Raw genomic sequence first — 24,423 nt, 5'->3', positions numbered from 1 at the left:
TTTTCCCTTTTCCCTTTGTGTGTTACATACTTCGAACATAAATCTAACATACTCGGGTAACGGGTACCGTTTAAAAATCGACATATCTCCGCGCGGGGATATGACGCTAAGCTCCGCGAGGAGATATGCCGTTTTAGAGATGGCATATCTCCGGGAAAATTTGGTAGGAGATACGTACACACATATCTCCGCGAATCTCCCGAATTTAGCGACATTTGTAGTATCTCCACTGAAAAAAGAATTGGAGAAGAGGTTTTCTTGGCTAAGCGATTAAAGGAAATGTAGATTTTAACTTAATAAATAACTAACGATTTTTTAAAATCTGATAAAAGCTAGTCAAAAGTATAACAGAAAAGAGGTAAATATAAACCAGCTCCTGCTTAAATAAAGAATTCCCTGCTGTATTGCAATATATGTATGTACATATGTATGTATGTATACATATTTTAACTATAGCGATATGTACAAACAATAAATTCAAAAAATACTTCTTCTCTGCACTGCGAATTTCCTAGGAAGAAAATGATGTATTTTTTTGTATGAAAAATCATGACAAGCCGTTCTGGTCTTTGCGCTGCTCGATTTAGGGCATGTTGGAAAATGTTGCCCGAGCACATCTCTAGTCTGAACCTTTCCTACATACATACATACATACATATGTATGTACATACGAGTATGTAACAAAAATAAAAACCTTCCCCATGGATGCAAGTTGGTTTATATCATCACTTGCGTTCCCAACCATGACCAGTCCCAATGTGTCAGGCACAATTCGTTTTGAAACTCCTACGAAGTTCAGGCCAACGACAAGTCCACACTCCGCACACTACTCATCAGTGGCGAGCGAAATTTCTCCAAACCAGTTTCTTGAAATGATAACAAGTTTGCGGAGAAGTCGAATTTAATGGTAACTTCTGAAAAACAAAGACAAACTTATGCCAGACTCGGTGTTAGCTATGTTAGAAATGATTTTCCTAGTATTATTATTATTTTAACATACTATGTAATTTATTCTTAAGCTTCATGCTATTTTATTTTTTAGATATTACCCAGTTTCGTTGAAAGCGTTCGCTTAGCCGCTTACCCGCACCCAAATGGTATTAAGTATGCAATGTTGTCGGATAAGAAGAAGACATCTTTTACACATCTTCGTGTCTTCGCTTCGCTGCAAACGAAGAGCCGAAAAAGACAGCGGTAAGAAACTTGCTTGTTGACTGTATTTCAGTATTCAGTCGGTAACGGGAAAGTCGGCCGCTGCGTATTTTTGTGAAGCGAGTTAAAAATTAGTGAAACGCTTTGCGGTTTGAGGCAATATTGTATCAAGAATAGGGAAAATATAGTTTAAATATTCATATTTTTTCACAAGTTTTCCTCATTAAAGTTTAAACATATAGTGCCAGTATGTATGAATTCAAATTAGTAAAACTTTTTCGGTTTAGTGATCGAGTGCTGAACGGACATCCACACTGTTTTTTTTTTTATTTTGATGCATGGGTGAAAGTAAAAATGGGAAGAGAGTTCATTTTAGAATTCCGTTGTCAGATCTGGTTGGAATTGATCCGAATATCTCTCGTATACACAATGAAAGAAACAAGTTCTGATATTGGATTGAAATTTTGTTGTCAAAAAATTAATGAAATTCTCAGTGGCAAAACTGGTATCTCTTTGCACAAAAATAAATAAAATCAACTTTCGTCATACGCACAAGCATATTAGGTTTGTGTTAAAATGTTCGCACGCCCAAATTAAGAAAGAGATGTAAGGACAAAGGGGTTTAAAGAAACCAGACACAGCATTTTGCGGAATTTATATACATACATATGTACATATGTACTTCCATGGGTGTAGTTCTTACAAATTCACATAATTACCATAAATTTCCATATCGTGACGCCTCATTATGAGCGCGTTCTTTTTTGTTTTTGGAACTCTTTTGTAAATGTGGACAACAAAAAGACGTGATTTCGTGCATGCTAAAAGTGGAGTCGATGGCAATAATTTAACACTTCCGACTCTTTCTTAATAAACAAAAAAACCAGTTCTTTAATTCTTTCGGGAGAAGTATTTTCGCGTGTTGAACTGATATTGATGATTAAGTTTAATAGCGGAAATTCGTATTATTTCGGCCAGGTGATTGTAATGCACCGAAGAAATTATATCCGAATTATGAAATTTAAGCATACGCATGAAAATTCATTCATATGTAAATATGTACATAAGTATGTATGCATCTTCTGTAGCATCAACATCACAGAAAAAAATTGATGATGATCAGTCAACACTTACAAAACTCAGAGCATGTTAATGTTTGGTTAATTAATCGATTTCATGGTAAAGATACATGCGCAAGGATATTGAAAGCTTTGAACAGAGGCAAGCTTTAGCACTGTTCCTAGTATTTCCTGAAACTACTACCTATTTTATATGTATTTTTATTTTTGAGCGATTCTTGAGAGAACTTTCATCAATGTTTTAAACTGTACATATGTATGTACATACGTTACATTTTGATCAAAATAAGTTCATATGAATATTGTACTTTTACAGCAAATGCCACGATCGGCTCGGTCTAATCTTTGGGCCATACTACTTTATGCTCCATTATTTTGTATTCGTTCCTGCGATGGTCACGGAAGGCTAATCGAACCGCCAAGCAGAGCATCGGCGTGGCGTTATGGATTTCAGACGCCGCCAGACTACAATGACCATGAACTTTATTGCGGCGGCTTTACTCGACAATGGAAGAGAAATGGTGGAAAGTGCGGTGAATGTGGAGACGCGTGGGACATGCCGGAGCCACGGCCTCATGAAAACGGTGGACAGTGGGGGCAAGGCGTGATTGTCCGAACCTATTTGCCAGCCTCCGAGATGACAATTCGTGTGGAATTAACTGCCAGCCACATGGGGTACCATAGACGTGGACTACTTTATCGAGTGTGGAATATCATATTTGTTTTGTTTCTTTTCTAGGTATTTCGAGTTTCGGTTATGTGATAAACCGGGTGCCAAGCAGGCATGCCTTGATAAAAATATCCTGCACATACTTGGTGGATCACCCGCGCAGCCTAGTCCTGCAGATATGGACACCCGCTTCTATCCTCGAAATGGAAGTCGCATATATGAAATCAAAGCACGTTTACCTGGTAAAGTTTTCTAAACACTTATTAACCGTACAATAATAAAAACATATTTTGTGCCCACAGAATTGACATGTACTCAATGTGTGCTGCAGTGGCGCTACGTTGCTGGGAACAATTGGGGCATGTGCAACGATGGTAATGGTGCAGTTGGTTGCGGTCCCCAGGAGGAGTTCCGTTCGTGTTCAGATATCGCTATAACCCTCGATGCGCGACCTCCTGTGCGGACGCCTATTCGGCCTGTGTACCCAACTTTGACACGATCTAGTACGAAACGGCCAACGACAAATGAATATGATTCAGAAGAGACTGAATTTAATTATTCGCTTTTATTAGTGCTATTAATTAGTCTGGGACTAGTTGTATGTGCCTTTGCAATTTGGTACTTTTTTAGACGAACATTTTGTAATTTCAAGGAGTGTAGGAACTCTGTTTCGCAGAAGCTTAGAAATAATAACAAAACGAATGCGTCTTTTGAAAATGCTGTCCACAGCCGCATCTTTAAACCCCTTGAATCGCTTGGCTTTGGGGCTAAAGTTGCCAACAACTTCAAAGGTGTTGAGGTGGATAATCCGCCCGTTCCCCCACCGCGGACAAAACGAGACGGAAGGATACGAGAATTGTCAGCCAATGCCTCAAGCGTAGCCTAGACAGCCTAGCAATTTCACTGAATTGAGAATTGAGCAAGTAATTGGTTTCCCAACCCCTTCACCATCACCATTTGATATTCAATTACTAACTCAAAACAAGATCTAATATTTTGTATTTATTATCCTTAGATTTTCTATTAGAATTTTAATCGCTTTTAAATTGAACTGAGCAGTAAGTGATACTTTCTCATTATTATTTACAATCATATGTACAATGTACGTGTGTACATAGTACATATGTACATTCATGAACGACAATACGCAATGCAAAAATTATTTATAGGGAACTCCTATTTTCCTTGTATTCTGTATTCTGTTTATTATTTTCGTTATATCAATTCTACCAATGATCGCTGTAGTTATCATCTTGCATAAGGAAATAGATGTGCCTGCATCTATGTACTATATAATACATAATTTGATCAAAAGAGTGTTTACGAGTATGTGTATACATACATATGTTTTGAACATACGATTATGTGATAGAAATAAGAATACAATTAAAACTTGAGTAAAGACATAAGATAAAATAAATGCGAGTATATTACAAGTATCCTGTTTTTATATGTATGCTTTAAAAAAGAATGGATCTCCGTAACATCATGGGCTACATGATTCACGATAGGTCGCCTCTAGTTAGCCTCCCACTGCTTTCTGCTTGTACCTCGTGGGTTCGTTGCACCTCTATGGAATCAACTAGATACATATGTATGTATGTATGTATGTGTGTACATTTGTATAGATGTTTACTATTTTCCTTATACCAATTATACCAATGATTGTCGTAGTTATCATCTTGCATAAGGAAATACAGATGTACATATGTACATACATATGTATGTCGCTTGATGTGATCGTGATTTTTAAGGAAGCAAAGCGGCTCTTTTTTACCAATGAATCACTACCACTTGATTGCTTTTGTCACACACACTAATTATGCCCACACACTCGTAAATACATAAATTTATATGTACATATGAATGATACAATCTGATTACATATAGATGTACGTTTATATGTATATGGACATACATATGTAGGTGTGTGCTATCAAGCAAGTTCAATCAACGGCCTATTGATTTGCATTTAGCAGTTCATTAACATTTAGCAATACGCTTTGAAGTTCATTAACATGGCCAGTGGAAGTATTGTATTACAATGTACTTACAATCTATTTCCAGTTGGATGCATTGTTCGTTTGCTAAATAATCCAATGGCAACGACTTCATAATTAAATTAGCTTTTAACTACTTTCACTTTGTATTACTAAAGAATGAAAAATCTATATTGTGCATTGTTCAGCTCTATAGTTAAATATTATTATATAGTACAAATGTTAGTTTAGTTTTTTATTCTTTAATAACAATCTAACGATTTATAGTCACTCTTATACATCTGCACATACATATGTACATATGTATATGTTTATGTAATTATGTACATATGTAAGTAGTAATAAATAAATTTGTCTTCGGGAGCTTTGCGTTAGCGTTTTGGGATCTAGATGGTCCATTTACGATATTAATCTATTTAACAATACGACTAACGCAGAATTGGCGTAGGCATGATTTGTTAATTAGTCGTTCCTGAAATTTAAATTATCCAGCCCTTCCAATCCCGGTACACGAGAAAATGAACTGCCTACTTATACAATTCAGCGACTTTAATTACTTTGGTGTGTTTGTGGTCAAATTATTTACCATTTATTTCTTTTGGAATTTGTAATGGGAACGACTTTATCGCGAGTACGTATAAAAGAGACGATGGGGCATATCGGGAGCCTAGTTGCAATTTATTTCGCAATCCGACAATACCTTCTTGTTCTACTATTAATCTGACGGAATCTAAAGACAATCTATTCCAAAATTGGTGTTAGAGTAAAGTGAAAGAATTTCTGAGAAAAAAAATTACTGAAAGAAGTGAAATCCACAACAAAAAATATGTCTACTGAAAGAAATGAGAAGAAATATTCCAGAATCCGCCCTGATTCAGACGGCGATGATATAGTGATCTCCGGGATGGCAGGAAAATTTCCAAACTGTCGCAACATATCGGAATATGAATACAAGCTTTATAACAAGGTTGGGACCCACCCATATACAAATATTTATTTTATAAAAAAGTGACCCGAAAATAAGCTATAACAATAATATACATAGATTCTCCTCCTTACATATGTACATACATACATATGTATCGTATGAGGTTTCTTTTTATTTTCTTGCAAAATGGTGTTACGTTGTGCTCATGTGAAACATTTAAAAACATAACAAAAGAGAAGGGACGTGTGAGACGCTTCTTACGCGTCACAACTGTTATACTCGTTACTCAGTCAGTATATCTGAACGGAGAACGGAGAAAATAGATGAAATTGATTTCAAATTGATTTAATACACTATCCGCCATCCGAGATTCGGGAATCCCAAAGGCGGATAATTTGATTTTACTCTATATACGTATGTGTATGTATTAGCAATTATGTCTATATTTTAGATTGATATGGTGGACGACGATGAGCGTCGTTGGCGTCACTTTAATCCGGAAATACCAAAACGTTCAGGAAAAATCTCTGACATCGAAAAGTTTGATGCTACTTTCTTTGGAGTGCACTTTAAGCAAGCCCATACAATGGACCCCCAAACACGAATTCTCATCGAAACTGCTTACGAAGCCGTCATAGATGCAGGCATTAACCCCAAGAGTCTACGTGGCTCAAAAACAGGAGTTTTCGTTGGATCCTGTATATCTGAATCGGAGAAAACATGGTTTTACGAAAAGGTTTCATCTGGCGGCTTTGGAATTACTGGCTGCAGTCGAGCTATGATGGCCAACAGGATTTCGTACTCCCTGGGACTGGAAGGTCCTTCGTTTTTACTGGATACAGCTTGTTCCAGTTCCATGTACGCATTGGACAACGCTTTTAGCGCCATTCGAAACGGAGAAATTGATGCTGCCATCATAGGCGGATCAAACTTACTCCTTCATCCTTTTGTAACCCTTCAGTTTGCGAGGTGAGTAAGAAAGAGTAAGTGCTGGGATTTAACGTGGATAACAATGAGATATTTCAGACTCGGTGTGCTGGCCCCAGACGGCTATTGTCGTCCTTTTGACAAAGATGCTAGCGGTTACACACGATCGGAAACCATTAACTGCCTTTTTCTGCAACGGAAGCGAGATGCTAAACGTGTTTATGCAAGTGTAATTTATTCAAAAACGAACTGTGATGGATACAAACCAGAGGGTATTACATATCCGTCGGGCAAAGTGCAGGAAAAATTGCTCGACGAATTCTACAAGGAGATTGACGTTACACCAAATGACTTGGGCTATTTGGAGGCTCACAGCACAGGGACTGTGGTGGGGGATCCAGAGGAGTGCAAGGCGATTGACAATGTTCTTTGTAGCCAGAGACAAGAGCCTTTATTGGTTGGATCCGTCAAATCAAATGTTGGCCATTCGGAAGCAGCTTCAGGTATCTGTTCGCTGGTAAAAGCATGTTTTGCCTTCGAAACTGGTTTCATAGCACCAAACATCAACTTTACCGAGGTGAAATCTGTAATAGCACCCTTGGCCGAGGGACGCTTGATTGTAGTCAAAGACGTCACCCCACTCCCAAAGCCATGTATTGGCATAAACTCCTTTGGATTTGGTGGGGCGAATGCTCACGCCCTTTTACAAGCCTATCCGAAGTCAAAGGCCAATTTTGGCCTACCAGACGATGATATACCACGAATTCTCACCTGGGCAGGAAGAACAGAGGAGGCGGTCAATGAGATTTTCAACGCTGTGGAGAAAAAACCGTTGGATGCGGAATTTATTGGATTACTTCAGAACATTCAAGAGAGCGACGTATCTGGCATGGTCTTCCGTGGCTACGCAATATTTGACAAGCAAGGGGAAGCCCCTGCAAAAGCACTAGCCAGAGATGTCCAACACTACACTGGTCTCCAGCGGCCCATAGTGTGGGTGTACAGTGGAATGGGCTCGCAGTGGCCCGAAATGGGTGCGTCGCTTATGGTCATCCCCCGATTCCGCGAATCCATAGAAATATGCCATCAGACTCTCAAACCGAAAGGAGTTGACCTCGTACACATACTAACCTGCAATGATCCCACAATTTACCAAAATATTTTGCACTCCTTCGTGGGTATAGCGGCGGTGCAAATCGGTTTGACTGACGTCTTGCGGTCTCTAAACTTGGAGCCGGACTTCATTATCGGGCATTCTGTGGGTGAACTGGGCTGCGCGTATGCCGACGGTGGTCTCACCCCACAGCAAATGATACTAGCCGCCTATTATCGCGGACGAGTTAGTGTGGATGTGGACAAAATTATGGGCTCCATGGCAGCAGTCGGAATTGGCTACAAGTCAATTCAGCACATGCTGCCCGAATCCATCGAAGTGGCCTGTCACAATGGTCCGGACTCTTGCACCATCTCCGGACCAGTCGCTGATGTCACTCGTTTCGTAGATGAACTAAAATCGAAGAGCATATTTGCCAAAGAAGTGCCCTGCTCCAATATCGCCTACCACTCAAAATACATTGCCCACATGGGGCCCCCACTGCTGCAGTACATGAGGGAAACTGTGCCACATCCCAAAGTGAGAACAGATAAGTGGCTGAGCACCAGTGTTCCCAAAGCCGAATGGGATCATGCTGATCGCAAGCTGTGCTCCGCTGAGTACCATACTAATAATTTGCTGAGCAGTGTACTCTTTGAAGAAACATTTGCGTTGCTCCCAAAAAATGCCTTGACCATTGAAATTGCACCGCACGGCTTGCTGGGCGCTATTCTGAAGCGATCCATGCCCAGTGGGGTTCACATTCCACTCACGAATAGGGGAAACAAGAACAACGCCTTGTTCTTTTTGTCTGCACTGGGAAAGTATGTGCTGCGCTCGCTCATAAATGTATTACAAATTAATTGTATTTTGCCTTTCTTTTGCTTGTCCTTAGAACATACCAAAATGGATTAATGGTTCCGGTTTCAAATTTGTACCCGAAAATTGACTTCCCCGTGTCGCGGTCCACGCCCAGCATCAGCTCACTCATCCGTTGGGATCACAGTGAGGATTGGTTTGTGACAAAGTATGAAAATATGAAAACAAAGTCCAGTGGGGAGCGCATATTTCCAGTTAATTTAGCTAGTGACAACGAGGAGTTTATGAGTGGACACGTTATCGATGGCAAAATCCTGGTCCCAGCCACATGCTACCTGCAGTACGTTTGGGAAACATTCTCTCTTATGTACCATGGTCCAAGCTATATGGATGTACCGGTCGAGTTCGAGGACGTACGCTTTTTGAGGGCCACGAATATGTCAGTGAATGGCGAAGTGGAATTGAATGTCATGATTCACTACGGCACCGGTCACTTTGAGGTAAGTGTTCACCTATGTATGTATGTATGTATGTATATACAACAAGAATTTACATATATATACATATATAAATATGTACTACAATTATTCTCATTTCACTTAGATAACGGAAGCGGGCAGTTTGGTTGTCACCGGCATTATAAGAGAGATTGAGAGCCGCACCATACCTGAGGTATATCATTTCCAAAAGGAATCAGAGTTTCCGATGGTAGCAAAAAAAAAAAAAAAAAGACTTCTACAAAGAACTAAGACTACGCGGATATCATTACAATGGAGCATTCAAGGCAGTACACAAGGCCCGTTCGGATGGGCTCTACGGACAGGTGGAGTGGAACTATAATTGGGTAACATTCATGGATGCGATGCTGCAAATTCAGATACTGGGAACTGATTCGCGGACTCTCCTGCTGCCAACAAAGATTCGAAAACTCCGAATAAACGGCCTGCACCACTTTGCCGAACTTACCAAGCTGGATCCTGAGAATCGTTTCTTCGACGTATACGTGGATCAAAAGTACGATCGGATTATTGCGGGTGGCATTGAGCTAGTCGGTCTTCATGCCAGTCCCGTCCAAAGACGCAGGCCACCCGGAATTCCCATCCTGGAGAAGTTTGAATTTCTCCCTTTCGTGCCGTCTCCGGCTGTATCGTTGGAAAATGCTGCCCGAATTTGTGTGCAACTGGCCCTAGAAAATAATCCTACATTGAAAATGAAGTTGGTCGAAGTAGATACAGATGGCAGGAGCACGATTTTAAACGAATTCCTCGAAGCTATCGAGGACCTGCCAGTAATTACTGGAGACTACATGTTTTTGACATCCAAAAAGGTTGACGACATTTCAGGCATTCATATTGAGAATGGAAATTTATCCACGCAATCGAATTGTCATTTCGTTGTTTGTGGTGGAGTCTGCGGAGATCGAAACAGGGAAGTTATTGAAACCGCCAAAAACGTGCTTACAGAAAGTGGATATCTGCTGATAAGAGCGCAATCCAGTATCGATGGCGTACATTTAGAATTGTCCGATCAGTTCAGAACCATTTCAATAATTCCCATTGAAAACAATGAGGAGACATTCGTTCTCCTCCAGAAAGTTCCAAAGAACCTGCAAATAGAACCTGTCATTGTGAAAGTCTCCGAAAATGATGAAAAATTCGAGTGGATCGCCCCGATTCAGTCTGCGCTCGGCTCAAAGACACCTGTTGTTTTGTACTCCTTTAATGAGGAGCTCAATGGACTCGTTGGGCTGGTGAACTGCTTGCGCAAGGAGCCAGATGGCAACTTGGTTAAATGTTTCTTTATTTCGGACGAAACTGCGCCTCCGTTCAATTTGACAGATCCGTTCTATGCAGCTCAGCACTCGCTCGGCTTGGCAATTAACATCTATCGCAATGTAAGTTATTATTCTTGGCTCACGGCCACACACTCACAACTAATACTTTGTTATTTCTAAAACTCAGGGCACTTGGGGTAGTCTGAGACACTTGAAATTGCCCAAGACTGATAAACAGATGGCCAGATTGGATCACATCTATGGCAATGTGATTCAACGTGGAGATTTGTCAACCCTCCGCTGGCTTGAGGGCCCGCTGGATCCGCAAGACTGCATGATCAAAATTGCGTACTCTTCGCTCAATTTTAGAGATGTTATGCTGGCAACGGGTCGCTTGGCCGTTGAGTTATACGGCTCCAGTCGAATAGACCAGAATTGTGTTCTGGGCTTCGAGTATTCCGGGATCAACACCGTAACGGGTCGGCGCATCATGAGTATGGTTGTTAAAGGTGGCGTTGCCTCTTACGTGGAGAAGCCGTCAAAGCTCATTTGGGATATTCCCGATCACTGGTCCCTGAAGGAGGCAGCCACCGTGCCAGTGGTATATATAACCGTTTACTACGCCTTCTTCATGGTGAGTGACATAAGGAAAGGAAAAAGTATACTTATACATGCCGGAACCGGGGGCATTGGACTTGCCGCGATTCGAGTGGCATTGGCCTACAACTTGGAGGTTTTTACAACTTGCAGTACTCCTCAAAAGAAACAGTTCCTGCTGGATACATTCCCCCAGCTAAAAGGTAAACCTGAGCCACAACGTTACTAATGCAACAAATGAACCAATCGGCCTTGTCGTATGTCTTACTTTTCAGAGGCAAACATTGGCAACTCGCGGGACACATCTTTTGAGCTAATGGTGCAGCGCGAGACGGATGGAAATGGTGTGGATTTTGTGTTGAACTCCTTGTCTGAGGACAAGCTTCTTGCTTCGGTGCGTTGCCTTGGAAAGTCGGGCCACTTCTTGGAAATCGGAAAGTTCGACATGGCCAACGACAGCAAGCTTGGAATGGGATGCTTTCTGAAGGAGATCACTTTCCATGCTGTCTTGGCAGATAGTCTGCTCGTGGCTCCAGAAGAAGATATTTGGGTAATTAACCTCAATGATATTAGCTAAAAGCAATGATATTTATGCACTTGTCCACACTTTGACAGCACTTGAAAAGTTTGATTGATGCGGATATTGCTAAAGGTGTCATTCAGCCCTTGCCCGTCACGGTGTTCCCGGCTCACGAAATTGAGCAGGCATTTAGGCACCTCATTGGTGGAAAACACATCGGAAAAGTGGTAATCCAAGTTCGGGAAACACCCGAGGATGCGGCTACCTTACCAGTGCGAGTGATGAGCCAGATCTACTTCAAACCAAACTTATCCTACGTCATTCCGGGCGGACTAGGCGGCTTTGGAATGGAGTTGGCCGACTGGATGGCTCTGCGTGGGGCACGAAAGCTGATACTCAGCTCCAGTCGCGGCATAACGAAGGACTATCAGTCTTACCGAATTGCGTAAGTTCACTATACCAGAGCAGCGTGTTTTCTCACAAAATGATTGAAAATATAATTTTATTTACAATCCATTTAATAGGCTTTGGAAGACTTACGGCTGCGAAGTAGTGGTTAACACGGAGGATATATCGACCATTGATGGCTGTCAAAAGTTGCTTTCAGAGGCTTCTAAATTGGGTCCTGTAGGTGGTATTTTCAATCTTGCTGTATTGCTGCGTGACGGCATTTTTTCGAACCAAAGCATGGGCCAATTTGTGGAGAGCTTTTCTCCTAAAGCGGTAGCCACAAAACACTTGGATACCTTATCACGGGTATTTTGCCCAGAACTGGAACACTTTGTGGTGTTCTCCAGTGTGTCCTGTGGCCGTGGAAATGCCGGTCAAACAAATTATGGAATGGCCAATTCTGTGATGGAACGCATAATCGAATGTCGCCATAGAGATGGGTTGCCAGGTAAAGCCATCCAGTGGGGTGCGGTTGGCGAGGTGGGACTTGTGGCGGACATGGCAGAAGACAAAATCGACATGGAAATAGGAGGAACCCTTCAGCAGCGAATCTCATCATGTCTGCAAGAGCTTGACAACTTGTTGAGTGCCGAGTCGCCAATCGTAGCCAGTATGGTCGTCGCCGAGAAACGTTCCGGACGTTCTGGTAACGAAAGTATTATAGATGCAGTCATGAATATCATGGGCATTCGGGACTTGAAATCGGTATCGCTGGGCACAACGCTGTCAGAGATGGGTATGGACTCGCTGATGGCAGTCGAAATCAAGCAAACCCTTGAGCGTGACTTCGAGCTGGTTTTGTCGCCGCAAGATCTACGATCGCTCACATTCCAGAAACTGCAGGAGTTCGTTGATGCCAGGGAGAGAGAGAATACTGATGACATCAAAATGATTTTTGCATCAGATAGTAACCTCTTAGGCATGGACATGCTTCTTCGGAACTTGGGCGACGAAGCACATTGCGATGAAGTCATGATTCCACTGAACACATCAGCAGCTCCTTCGAAACAGAGTTTCCCACCAAATATAATAATTCCTGGGCTAGAGGGAACCGCGGGTCAGGCCTGGTACCATATTGGATCGAATTTGCAAAGCAGGGCCGTTGTCCTACAGCTCCATCAATTTGCCAGACTGGAGACTGTTCGAGAAATAGCTGAGCAGAGCTTAGAAGTGAGTAAAACCTTTATTCTTATTGTACATAATTGTACATAAATTATCAAATGTTCTTTTTTGCCATCTTGTAGCGGGTCAAGCCCATTTTGAAGCCGACAGAACCGTTTTATATCATTGGATACTCCTATGGTACTTTTGTGGCCCTTAAGCTTGCGGAGCTACTGGAAAACGCTGGCTTCCGTGGACATGTTATGCTGTTAGACGGAGCGCCTCATTTCTTAAAACGACTCACTAATCTTCACTTGGGGGAGAACTTTTCGGATAACGACCTCTACGACCTTCTTTTAACTAGAATCGTCAGCAAGATATTCCATCAGGAGTCGTCAGCTACAGCTTTCCACAAGATCAAGAGCCTTGAAGAAAAAATGACACTGTTCATGGAGTATGTGGAAAAGCAGAAGGTGTACAGCAAAGAGTACGCTACTACAATGGTAGGCGCCATGTTTCGAAGGGTGAAAATGGCAGCTACATTTGATTTGGACAGTACCAAGAACCTTAAGTCTCCCATAACTCTAGTCCGTCCAGCAGAGGTTTCTCTTCAAGACATCGATGAAGACTATTGTGTTTCACAGCTGACATCTGGCAAAGTCGTGCTTAAAGTAATTGAAGGAAATCACACAACTATGCTGGATAATCCAGCACTCGCCAAGATAATAAACGATTTCGACCCAGCACTTTTGGATGACAAAAACTTTGAGGAATATATTCGAGACGATAAGCCCGTTGCGGTGGTGTAAATATAATCATCTCATAGCATTTTTCTCCAAAGAAACGAGCAAAGCTTCAAATAACACAGACATTTTAATGTATTTGTTCTGTAAACACAAAACTAACCATATTTAATATAAAATCTATAATTATATATGTATAACTATCACGTTATTTATTCTTTGTTCTCGAATAATCGAACTCGTGGACTATCGTCTAAAGTTGGTAAATCCATGCGATCATGCAGTATGCTTACGAGTAAAGCTTACCTTGATCAGCATCAATAGTCAAGGCGATATTGGTCCTGATTGACTGCTGTAACTCAGAAATTATGACAGCTGGTCCGTTGGTCTTGACCTTTACCGATCACTAAACAAAACTTTGCAGATATACTCGATTCCCCAAAATCAATATTAGAAATAATTAATTTTGGAGTAAAAAAAACATTTTGCCTTTTCTTGCTGTCGCTCCCGCCTTCGTGCCTTCTCTCTTGTCCAGCATGGCTTAGCAGTTAATGGCGAACTTTCATTTGTGAATAAAACCTGAGTAGCGGCTCACGTGCCTCAACAGTAAGGTGTGCGAAAGAAGTCACCTTACAATGCTTATGACCTGCTGTCAAATCTTCTACGTTGGGTTTATCTATTGTTTTGGGCAGAGATTCGTGCCCGTATTCTTGGCCCAACAAAATGAAGAAAATCTCTTTGTTTCCGGTATAATGCAGAGCGAAATAATTGACCCGGTCGATGGCATCTTGGCATCAGGGTCCGAATTCGGTTTTTCATGTCGCCTGCGATTAACAAGGATAAGTTTATTGTTCTAAAGCTGTTTTATATTTAAAATTAGTTTATTTTCGATAGAGTCCTCAAAGCCGCTATTCATATTGAAGTGCGTAAAAATATTTGATCTTCCGGTAGGAAAGTTCAAAAGTTTTACGATCCAAAAGGGTATCCTGAAAATCACGGGAAAACGCTGCTTTCGTAAAGCGCCCAGTTTAAAAGCGAAAGCTCAATAAAAATCCCAATTAGGGATTTTGATTGGTCCGCTCTGTACTCGTGCACTGACGTCATTGAAGGCACAAACATTTTTACAATGTACTTGACACAATTTTTGACACGTGTGTCCCACTCTCATGTCCGACTAGATCTCCGAAACCTCCTTGGTTCACCAAAGAGTTATCCAGTCTAAAGAACCTAAAATCAAGACTATTTAAAAAATCTCAAGAAGTTGGTTCTCCCTCTTCTCTTTCTAATTACTTAATAGCTCGGTCAAATTTCACTGTTCTTAATGCTCAATGCTATAGGAACTACCTACTTCGATGCAGGATACGTTTTTCACAGGACCCTAAACAGTTCTACAGCTTTGTAAACAGTAAGCGTAGAACGTCCGCACATCCATCCATGCTATCATTTTTGAATATGTCGGCAAACAATGATCAGGCAATCGCCGATCTTTTTGCACAATTTTTCCAAACCACCTATTCCCAGGAAAGCTACCCAGGCACTATGTATCCATATAGTTTACCAAGGTCGAATGGCATTTTCTGCCCTATGTTAAATGAAGGCTCCTTACTTCATGAACTTAAATTAGTTAAGCCGGTATTTTCACCGGGCCCTGACGGAGTTCCCGGCTGTGTACTCAGGTACTGTGCCGAGTCTCTGTGCGGACCTTTGCTTAAATTATTCAATCTTTCTATCCATTCTTCTAGCTTTCCCCCCATCTGGAAGGAATCCTTTATAATTCCTCTCCATAAGAAAGGTAGCAAGTCTGACGCCAAAAACTATAGAGGTATATCTAAGTTATCCGCTATTCCTAAAATGTTCGAGAAAATTTTAACTCCGCACTTGCAACATCTTTGCAAATCACTTATATCTCCAGCTCAGCACGGATTTATACGGCGACGATCAACAACCACTAATCTTTTAGAGTTCACCTCCTTTGTCATTAAAGGATTCCAAGGTAACTTGCAGACGGATGTTATTTACACTGACTTCAGTAAGGCATTCGATTCTGTAAACCACTCTCTTCTTGCACAAAAGCTCGACCTTCTAGGGTTTCCGCCCAATCTGTTGAGATGGATTTCTAGCTACCTGTGTTCTAGGTCTCAAAGGGTCCGTTTCAAAAACTCCTTATCTTTACCTGTCATGGTTACTTCTGGAGTACCACAGGGTAGCCATTTAGGCCCCTTTACTTTTCACACTCTTTATTAATGACCTGCCTTCTGTCTTAACAAATTCTCGAATACTTATGTATGCGGATGATGTTAAGCTCTGTGTCCAGTATAAGGACATCTCATTTCACTCTCGCTTGCAATCTGATCTCAATAGCTTTCAGTCATGGTGTTGCGCAAATATGTTACACCTTAATGCCTCGAAGTGCAAAGTAATGACTTTTCATCGCTCCAGCCCCTTACTGGCACCTTACACCCTCTGCGGTAGTTCTCTTGAGAGAATTACATTAGTTGATGATCTTGGTGTTAAACTAGACCCCAAGTTAAAGTTTTCTGAACACATTTCTACCATGGTAAATAAAGCCATGGGTGTGCTTGGGTTTATAAAGAGGTGGTCAAAGGAATTTGATGACCCCTATATAACGAAGACTCTCTATATCTCGCTTGTTCGTCCGATTTTAGAATACGGCTCATGTGTATGGTGCCCTCAGTACAACATACATCAGGACCGTATTGAATCAGTACAGAAAAACTTCTTATTATTTGCCCTACGGGGCCTCAACTGGGATGCAACTGTCAGACTGCCATCCTACCGTAGTAGACTTCTTTTAATAAATCTTCCATCCTTAGTTAGTCGTAGAAAAATGCTTGGTGTAATTTTTATGCACAACTTGATCAAGGGGGATGTAGACAGCCCTGACTTGTTGAGCCGCGTAAACTTTACGATTCCCATTAGACCCACTAGAAACTATATTCCTTTGTTCCTTCCAATGTAGATCGAATTATGCCTTGCACGAGCCCTTTAGAGTGTTATGCTCGGATTATAATTCTCTCTATCACATTATATCCTCGACTCACTCCCTTCCTCTTCTTAAATCTCTTATACTAGCCTACCTCTCCCGTAGTTAATTTAATTTTTGACTTTGATAATTTTGCTTGCTTAGCTATAGTTGCTCTAGTTTAGTTGTGTTTAGTTCTAATTTTCCTCGAATATTAGCCTAACATCTATCTTTCCTGCATGCTCGCGACCGGTTCGGTTAATCGCGCCGCGCGTCGTGCGGCAGCGCCCCCTCGGTTGGGCGGGAGGAGGGCTGCGTTCTGCTGGGTTCCGCGCGTAACAGGCTTTGGCTTGGTGTCGCATGGGCCACTTGATGGTGCAGTCATTGCATATCAACGTCCAGACAATATTTATTTTAAGCAATTCCTTAAATCATTCCGATTATTTTATTAAACAAAATAAATAATTACTCATTAGAAGCTGCAGAATAGATGGAAGATTCTCTAAAAATTGACATTTATCTATCTGTCCATCTGTTTCTACTTAATTACATATTCTTCTTTTTAAAGAATATTTCTGTGGAAGAGTATGAGAGGTAAAAAGACCTATGTGAATCAATGAAACAATAATTTATGGAGCCCACATCCAATAATGTAACACTCAAGGTCATGAGCACAAAATGTCCAACTAATGCCGATGGTTCTCGGCATAAGTAATATGTATGTATGTACACACATATGTACATATGAATTAAGTACGATTCAATTATGTGTATGCAGTTCGAATTACCGGCTTTGCATATACACACACATACATATTTGCTGAAAACCCAAGCTCACTCACACACAAGTGAGAAAGCTTAAAAGAAATGTTTTACACTAAAAGAGGAATACCGCAAAATTGCACTGAGATTTTTCCATAGTTCGAAAACTTAACAAGATCAAGGCAACAGTGTAATTTATGACGCTTGTGCGGTTGACAGCGTCAACGGCTCTGATTGTTTTCGCTCACACATTTCAACAATAGTTTCGATTCAACCGCTCGCACGTAAGGTATCGGTATCCGTCAACGGGTGAGCTTGAATTTTCAGGTTTGCTTGTAGCTCGGAGTGGGCAATAATTTATAAAGTGCTTTGCTTTGATAGGCTCATGTTCACTAAATAGGAAGCAAATAATTACGGTAGCTGTGCCTGTCTGCCTGTGTGTCTGTGTGTTTATTTATTTGCGAGAGAGGTGTCCGCATTTTTGTGACCCAAAGTTTGGGGAGTTGTTCATTGTATCTGTTCGTATGCGGTACTAAATATGGTTTAGTATACAACAAAATATATATTTCTGGTTGAATATTAATTAATGTCTATAATAACATAAATATGTACATATGTACTCACATATGTACTTATAAGTACATAGAAATATATGTACATACATATGTGCAGGCATACAGAAGATTAATTGCGCTTTGACGGTGATTCGAATATGCGTGCATTTTAATTTCGCGTGTGACAAGCCAATAGAATAAATAATTCTCAAAAATTCTTCAATGTTCTGTCATACTCGTATCTGCAATACAATCGCTGTGATTTACTTGTACCATGCGGATACTTTTAGCACAAAGTTCGAATATGATGTCACGTTACATACATACGTACTTATAGACATCGTTATAAAACTGCTTAAGGTGCAAGTGTCAGCTACATTTTGACCTCGGATTGCTAAAGCAAAGTAGAAGAAGCAAAACTAATAATAATTGAGTTAATCAATATAAGCAACAGCAAAGCGGACTGAAAAGAGCCTCGCCGATTTATTAAAATGTATGTGGTTAGACTTATAATGTGCATTACGTTCATGGCGGCTTTGGTTGATGTTGTTACGCCACGTGATGAACCTAAGCAGGAAAAATCATTCAGGTAATTAAAAAAATATTTATAAAAAAACACATTTACGAATTTTGACTTCAGGAAGAGAAGAATCGATAATTTGTAATAGTGCATGGTACCCATAGTACCCAGCAAGCCATTCTATTTATCTTGAGGTTCTTGATAAAAATAGCTTGGTTGCTCATCTTGGAGTTAAAACAAAAATATGAGTTATGCAAAAAAAAATGCTAGTAGGGTAATTTAGCGACTCCTTAAGTAAAACATTTTTGTGGAACTGGGTCTTGAGAAGTGCGCTCTCCGATCCTGTTAAGTTTCTTAAAATAATGTGAATTCGTCCGTCTTTACAAAATTTCCTTAAAAGGGAGAAAAATAAACTACTCATTTCTGCACCATTGTAAAACATACAAACATATTGTATTCTGTTAGTTGTATTTTTTAAACTGTGTACGCGACTTTACTTGAGTCACTCTAGTTGCCATAGTTGCAATGGAAAGAAATGTAATGGGCCGTCGGCACTTTTTATTTATTTTGGGTGTAATACTTACTATATGAAACTAAAATTTTCCGTTAACGACGAAGGTCCCACGCTATTTCAAAAAATGTGAGTAATGAGGATGACTTTGAAAAGGATGATATCGGCTGGACTAATATAAACGAAGAGGTGGATGTTGTAACACCAATGGTCCTATTGCATCTGCAAAAGCTAGGCATAGAACATTTGCAGTTGCCTGACATGAAAGAGAGTATATCAGTAGTAAGTTAAATACCTATGTAAATATTTCAGTAACATGAAAGCACCTAATCAAATTCTAATTTTATTAAATACAGAAACCCCTGTTCATCACCTATGAGGCGGGTCTCCATTTGACTAATGGGATAGTCTATAACCTATATGGTATAGCGAGACATGGGGACGCATTCATGACGTATGAAGGCAAATCGTTCCTCAGCAGATTTTACTTAAAAATAAATAAACTTCAGGTGAGAAAGAACTAAACGTTTTGGGAGTACCTTCATTTCAGAATATTTTATACATGTCCAGCATTTAAGAACGTGAAGAGCTAGCTTTACAATCTCAATTATTTTTCAAGATTTTAAATTTAAGTAAGCGTTCCAACATTGTAATCCATCAGATGGATTAGGGCTTATTACTCACCCTGAATCTAGTCGTTTCACATTGCAAAACAAAAATCTATATTTTTCGAAATCGCTTTTAGAGACATATATGAGTACATCGGATATTTATTGTTATCTTAACAACAAAAAAGTTTGATAGTACGCAGATACATATGCATTGATGTTAGATCGACAGAAATCGTTTGCGTATGAATGAGCTGTCTTGTCCATATGTCAGAGATACTCACACTTGTTTGGTTTATCTTTATGATTATATGTATGTATATGTATGTACTAATATAAATATTGTCCGTGTATTATAAAATAAATCTGAATTGAACGGTTATTCATTGCGAAGTTGATGATAACATATTAGCATGCTCTTTGAAAACAGGTATGCCGGTTTAATGCCGAGGGTACGTTATTTTCCAGGCGTTAGCATTTTTCAAGATCACAGCCATTTGATGATTGTCCCCGGCCAAGTTACCTAATTTGGCCAAAACTTCTATGCATTTCTGTTCATGTGCTCATGTACAACTAAAGCTTGCCACAATCTCGCTTTGAACCATATTAAAGAAATACATTTAAATTGATAAGTAAAATGTACCTTAAATGTATTTATTTATTTCAATTAGCTGCTAATTATGGAATAGGAATAAAAATGAATTATATATAAGTAAAGAAAAAATATTGCATGAACCCGGAATGGTTCATGCTGGGCATAATTAGATCTACATATGGGTAATCGGATGGGCGGAAAGTACGGGTTGGTCTGAAGGGAACTGTTAAATCGATTTGTCCCAAAAGAGTTTGGGAGTTCACAATCCCGAGAATGAGCTTATGCATGAATACCACCCCATTGCAAATTCTGGGATGTTGAAAAGAGGGTAGGTCCAGTAGTTTCAGCCTAGATAGGTATGGTGGAAGGAGTAATAGTTGTAATAGTTATTTACATATACATATGTACTCGTATGTATGTATGTATACATTGGCGAGCATTTGTGAATACATGGCTAGTTGTGCGTTTAAACGCCTGTAGAATCTGTAAAAATGAGTAAATTCTTCTAGCTCTTTCTATAATAGCTTCTTTAGTTATTTGGCAACGAAAAAAAAACAAAAATTAAAAGAAAAAAATTTCAATGTATCCATTTTTGCACGTTTCCAATTTTTTAAATTCAAAATTTTTTCAAAATGTTTTGTGCAAAGATCCTAATCATTTATCGCTAAAAAGTGAAGCCAAACATTTTGTGATTTTAGCGTACCGTCTGGGAAATATTATGCTTTGAAATGCAAAACTGTTGATTTTTTAACTGCATCAAACAGCTTTTCAGATAAACAAAGTTTTTTCAACCAGATCTAAGATACTTAAGTTATGTGAAAAACAAGCCCCTACCTCTTTAAAACACTTAAAAAACATACCAGATTTTAAAAGTTTTTAAAAAATAAGTTCTGCCATAGAAAAAAAGGTCATATCCTTAAGTTTCCTCAATCGTGTTGGGTAGTGTAATTGACGTGCAATATGAAGATTATCTGAACTAAACCATAAAATTCGTTTACTCATTTCTGCACTTTTCTGTAGACGATCCCAGTAAGCTTTGTACCTGTGGGGACCACTAAATGTTTAGATTACATTTATTTTTCAATATTGGTTACAAAGTCCCGCCCACAATTGCAAGACACTTTGATATGACTGTCTACTAGTTGAACAATAAAAAAAAAACAAGTCTAAAATAAAGATAGCGTACTAATAAATTACAATTGTCAGCTTTGGTCTTTGGCTGCACTACTACTACTACCACACAGATCATTAGTTTTGCAAAATTAGGAAAAATATGCCTTTTACTCAGGTTATTGGTGACCTGACCCTTTCAGTGGCTCAGCCGTTTCGCCATAGATTTTAATTAGCAAATACCATAAAAGACGACCAAACAAAAGTGAAGGACCCAGGATATAATTTTGTGCGACTTCTCCTGAGCTTTTAAGTAACAAATTCGTAAAAATGATTGCACAAAAATTATAATTTTTGCATTTGAAAGCCTAATGTTTCGCAGACAGTAGTCTAAAACCATAGAGCAGCAATTAGCTTTTTAGAATGGCAAAGTTCTTAGGTTATGTAAATAAAAAGTGCTGCTAAAGTTTCATCAAACAATTTGAGGGCCCAAAATCTTTCAGGAAAAGTTGATTTGGTTCCTTGAGGAAAATTAGCGTTGGGTAGTGTTATCCCCCATGCGTTGTCTGGACGTTGATATGCAATGACTGCACCATCAAGTCTCCCATGCGACACCAAGCAAGCTCGTTAAACCCAGCAAAACGCAGCCCTCCTCCTACCAAACCGACAGAGGGGCGCTGCCGCATGACGACCGAAACGGTCGCGAACATGCAGGAAAGACAGTTGTAAGCTAACATTCGATGAAAATTAGAGCAAAACACAACTAAAAGAGCTAAACAAGCAAAATTACCATAATTAAAAGCAAAACAAAACAAAAACTAACTACGGGAGAGGTAGGCTAGGATAAGTGATTTAAGAAAAGGAAGGGAGTTAGTGGAGGATATAATTTGATAGGCTGAATTATAATCCGAGCATAAGACCCTAAACGGTTAGTCTAAGGAATAATTCGATCCACAAAGTGAAAGGAACAAAGGAATAAAGTTTCTAGTGGGTCTACTGGGAATCGTAAACTTTATGCGGCTCAACAAGTCAACAACCTGTCTACATCCCCCTTGATCAAGTACTCAAATCGCACGAGCAAGCGAGGTATAGAGAGTCTTCGTTATATAGGGGTCATAAAAACTCTTTGACCACCTCTTTAAACACCCAAGCACGCCCATGGCTTCATTTACTATGGTAGAAATGTGTTCAGAAAACTTTAACTTGGGGTCTAGTTTAACACCAAGGTCCACCAGATATTGTCGCACATTATCTACATTGAAAGAAAAGGTGATTTTCAAACTTGTTATAGTACTTCGTCTAGTCTTTTAGTGCTTACTTTAAGAGTTCCAAATCGATGTAAAATTAAAGAATTTGTAATAATTCGGTTTCTGTTTCTTAAATTCTTAGTTCGAATATAACTTTTTCCTAAAACTGATGGCAATTGAAGGATACGGCAAAGTTATGGGTTCGTTGGACAATACAGTCGTGTATGCTGAGTTAGCTGTAAATGTCATCAACTCCAAGCTTCATCTTCACGATTTTCGTATAATGGAGTTCAGGTACATAATTAGGAGATGTAATTATGTACATACATAAAATAATTTTGTACATACATTAATAATACAAATTACAGTGCATATTTAAATACTTTCTTGGACTATAATTGTTTGTACGGTCCTGAAAATATTCACTGCAATTTATACAATTGTATTTATTTTTTTTTACCTTTTTTTACATTTTAATTAACAGTAATATCCATGTTCAACTGGACCAGGCTCGGTTGATAAGACAGCTGACTGGAATTATACTAAGCCCTATAACAAATTTTTTTAAAGATCGCATAACCACCTCCATAGCAGATGGACTTAAAGATCAAATGCAGTCGGTGATGGATGATTTTAACAACGAGGATCCGTTACAGCTACGTGAATTTACCAAAAAATTGTTATCTGGCATAACTGGAAATACACCAGAAGAAATTGATTAGTTCTGCTTATGTGAAATAAATGTTTAAGAGCAACTACTTCTTCGTTTCAGTGGTAAAATTGTGTATTTTGTTTGATCTTTATAATAATAAAAATAAGACAACTTAACTTAAAATATAGAAATAGACGTGCAGTTTAAAGATACCACAAAATCTTTCGGACCAAGGTTCCTGTTCAATACTTTTTTGGGCTCATTATACCAGGTACTCGAAGGGTAAATATTGTATTTGTACACAAAAGTGGATGTACATACATATGTAACGCACAGAATGAAACGTTTCCGACCCCATAAACTATATATATTCTTGATCAGCATTAATAGCCGAGGCTATGTCTGTCTGCCCGTCTGTCCGTTCGTCCGTCTTGTTTGTCGACTTTGCGAGGTAGAGCCACAGAATTTGCCTCCAGATTACTGTGATATCACACTGATACAAGTGTATTTAAAAAATTAGCCCCGCCCCCACAAAGGGCGAAAATCTGCTGTATCTACCACATTAAAAAAAAAAAAGATAAAGAAAATCACCGAATTGGGACTAGATTGAATCATTATTATAGCCACAATGAAGAAATTAATTTGCAGTCTTTGATTCCAGCATCTTTGATTATTTTTTGCACATTATCTCATTCCACATTCTGCTTCGTGCAGAAAGCTTAAAGGAATAGCTAAGTTCATTGCAACCAGATGTACGAAACTTAAGTTGTGTGAAAAAGAAGCGCTACCTGGAAAAAGATCGTAAAAAAAAACAAACTTTAAAAATTGTTAAAAAAAAAACAGATTATAAAACCATTTTTAAGCCCCATATCTTTCAGAAAAAGTTTGGATTTATGGATATGGATTTATTAGTTCATGAACCGAATTGTTGTACTTTGCCCAATAACTGGATAACTGGATTTAGTGTGAAGACTCTTGTGATCTCAAGTGCATTTGCCACACCCCTTTCCACCTGTTCAAATAGCCTA

At 39.5% G+C, this 24,423-nt stretch overlaps 3 protein-coding genes across 6 annotated transcripts; all 3 read left to right on the top strand.

The window, feature by feature from the left end:
- Positions 1-1,132: 1,132 nt before the first annotated feature.
- Positions 1,133-3,923, top strand: LOC117896068. Of its 2 annotated transcripts, none has more exons than XM_034804091.1 (4): positions 1,133-1,194; positions 2,548-2,906; positions 2,971-3,143; positions 3,204-3,923. In XM_034804091.1, exons 2-4 carry the CDS (start codon positions 2,551-2,553, stop codon positions 3,785-3,787), a joined length of 1,113 nt encoding a protein of 370 aa, XP_034659982.1. In that variant the 5' UTR covers positions 1,133-1,194; positions 2,548-2,550; the 3' UTR covers positions 3,788-3,923. The 2 variants fall into 2 exon arrangements, with proteins under 2 accessions (XP_034659982.1, XP_034659981.1); XM_034804090.1 differs by lacking the exon at positions 1,133-1,194 and adding an exon at positions 1,226-1,393.
- A 1,715-nt stretch (positions 3,924-5,638) lies between these two features.
- Positions 5,639-13,957, top strand: LOC117896311 (fatty acid synthase). Its single transcript, XM_034804536.1, is given in 11 exon segments — positions 5,639-5,868; positions 6,281-6,798; positions 6,856-8,673; positions 8,745-9,168; positions 9,272-9,391; positions 9,393-10,562; positions 10,630-11,242; positions 11,315-11,589; positions 11,655-12,004; positions 12,084-13,179; positions 13,254-13,957. Coding segments are annotated over 11 exon segments (7,191 nt in total). The 5' UTR covers positions 5,639-5,727; the 3' UTR covers positions 13,920-13,957.
- Positions 13,958-17,810: 3,853 nt separating this feature from the next.
- LOC117898002 lies at positions 17,811-23,494 on the top strand. Of its 3 annotated transcripts, none has more exons than XM_034807130.1 (6): positions 17,811-17,907; positions 18,443-18,741; positions 19,291-19,465; positions 19,540-19,692; positions 22,886-23,037; positions 23,228-23,494. In XM_034807130.1, exons 2-6 carry the CDS (start codon positions 18,644-18,646, stop codon positions 23,463-23,465), a joined length of 816 nt encoding a protein of 271 aa, XP_034663021.1. In that variant the 5' UTR covers positions 17,811-17,907; positions 18,443-18,643; the 3' UTR covers positions 23,466-23,494. The 3 variants fall into 3 exon arrangements, with proteins under 3 accessions (XP_034663021.1, XP_034663023.1, XP_034663022.1); XM_034807132.1 differs by having other exon boundaries at positions 17,891-17,907; positions 18,513-18,741; XM_034807131.1 differs by lacking the exon at positions 17,811-17,907 and adding an exon at positions 17,916-17,933.
- Positions 23,495-24,423: the final 929 nt, after the last annotated feature.

This window comes from Drosophila subobscura, chromosome O, assembly GCF_008121235.1.
Source record: "Drosophila subobscura isolate 14011-0131.10 chromosome O, UCBerk_Dsub_1.0, whole genome shotgun sequence".
Classification (NCBI taxonomy): Eukaryota; Metazoa; Arthropoda; class Insecta; order Diptera; family Drosophilidae; genus Drosophila; species Drosophila subobscura.
The sequence above is the reverse complement of the archived record's forward strand: the minus strand, read 5'-3'. Positions and strand labels throughout refer to the sequence as shown.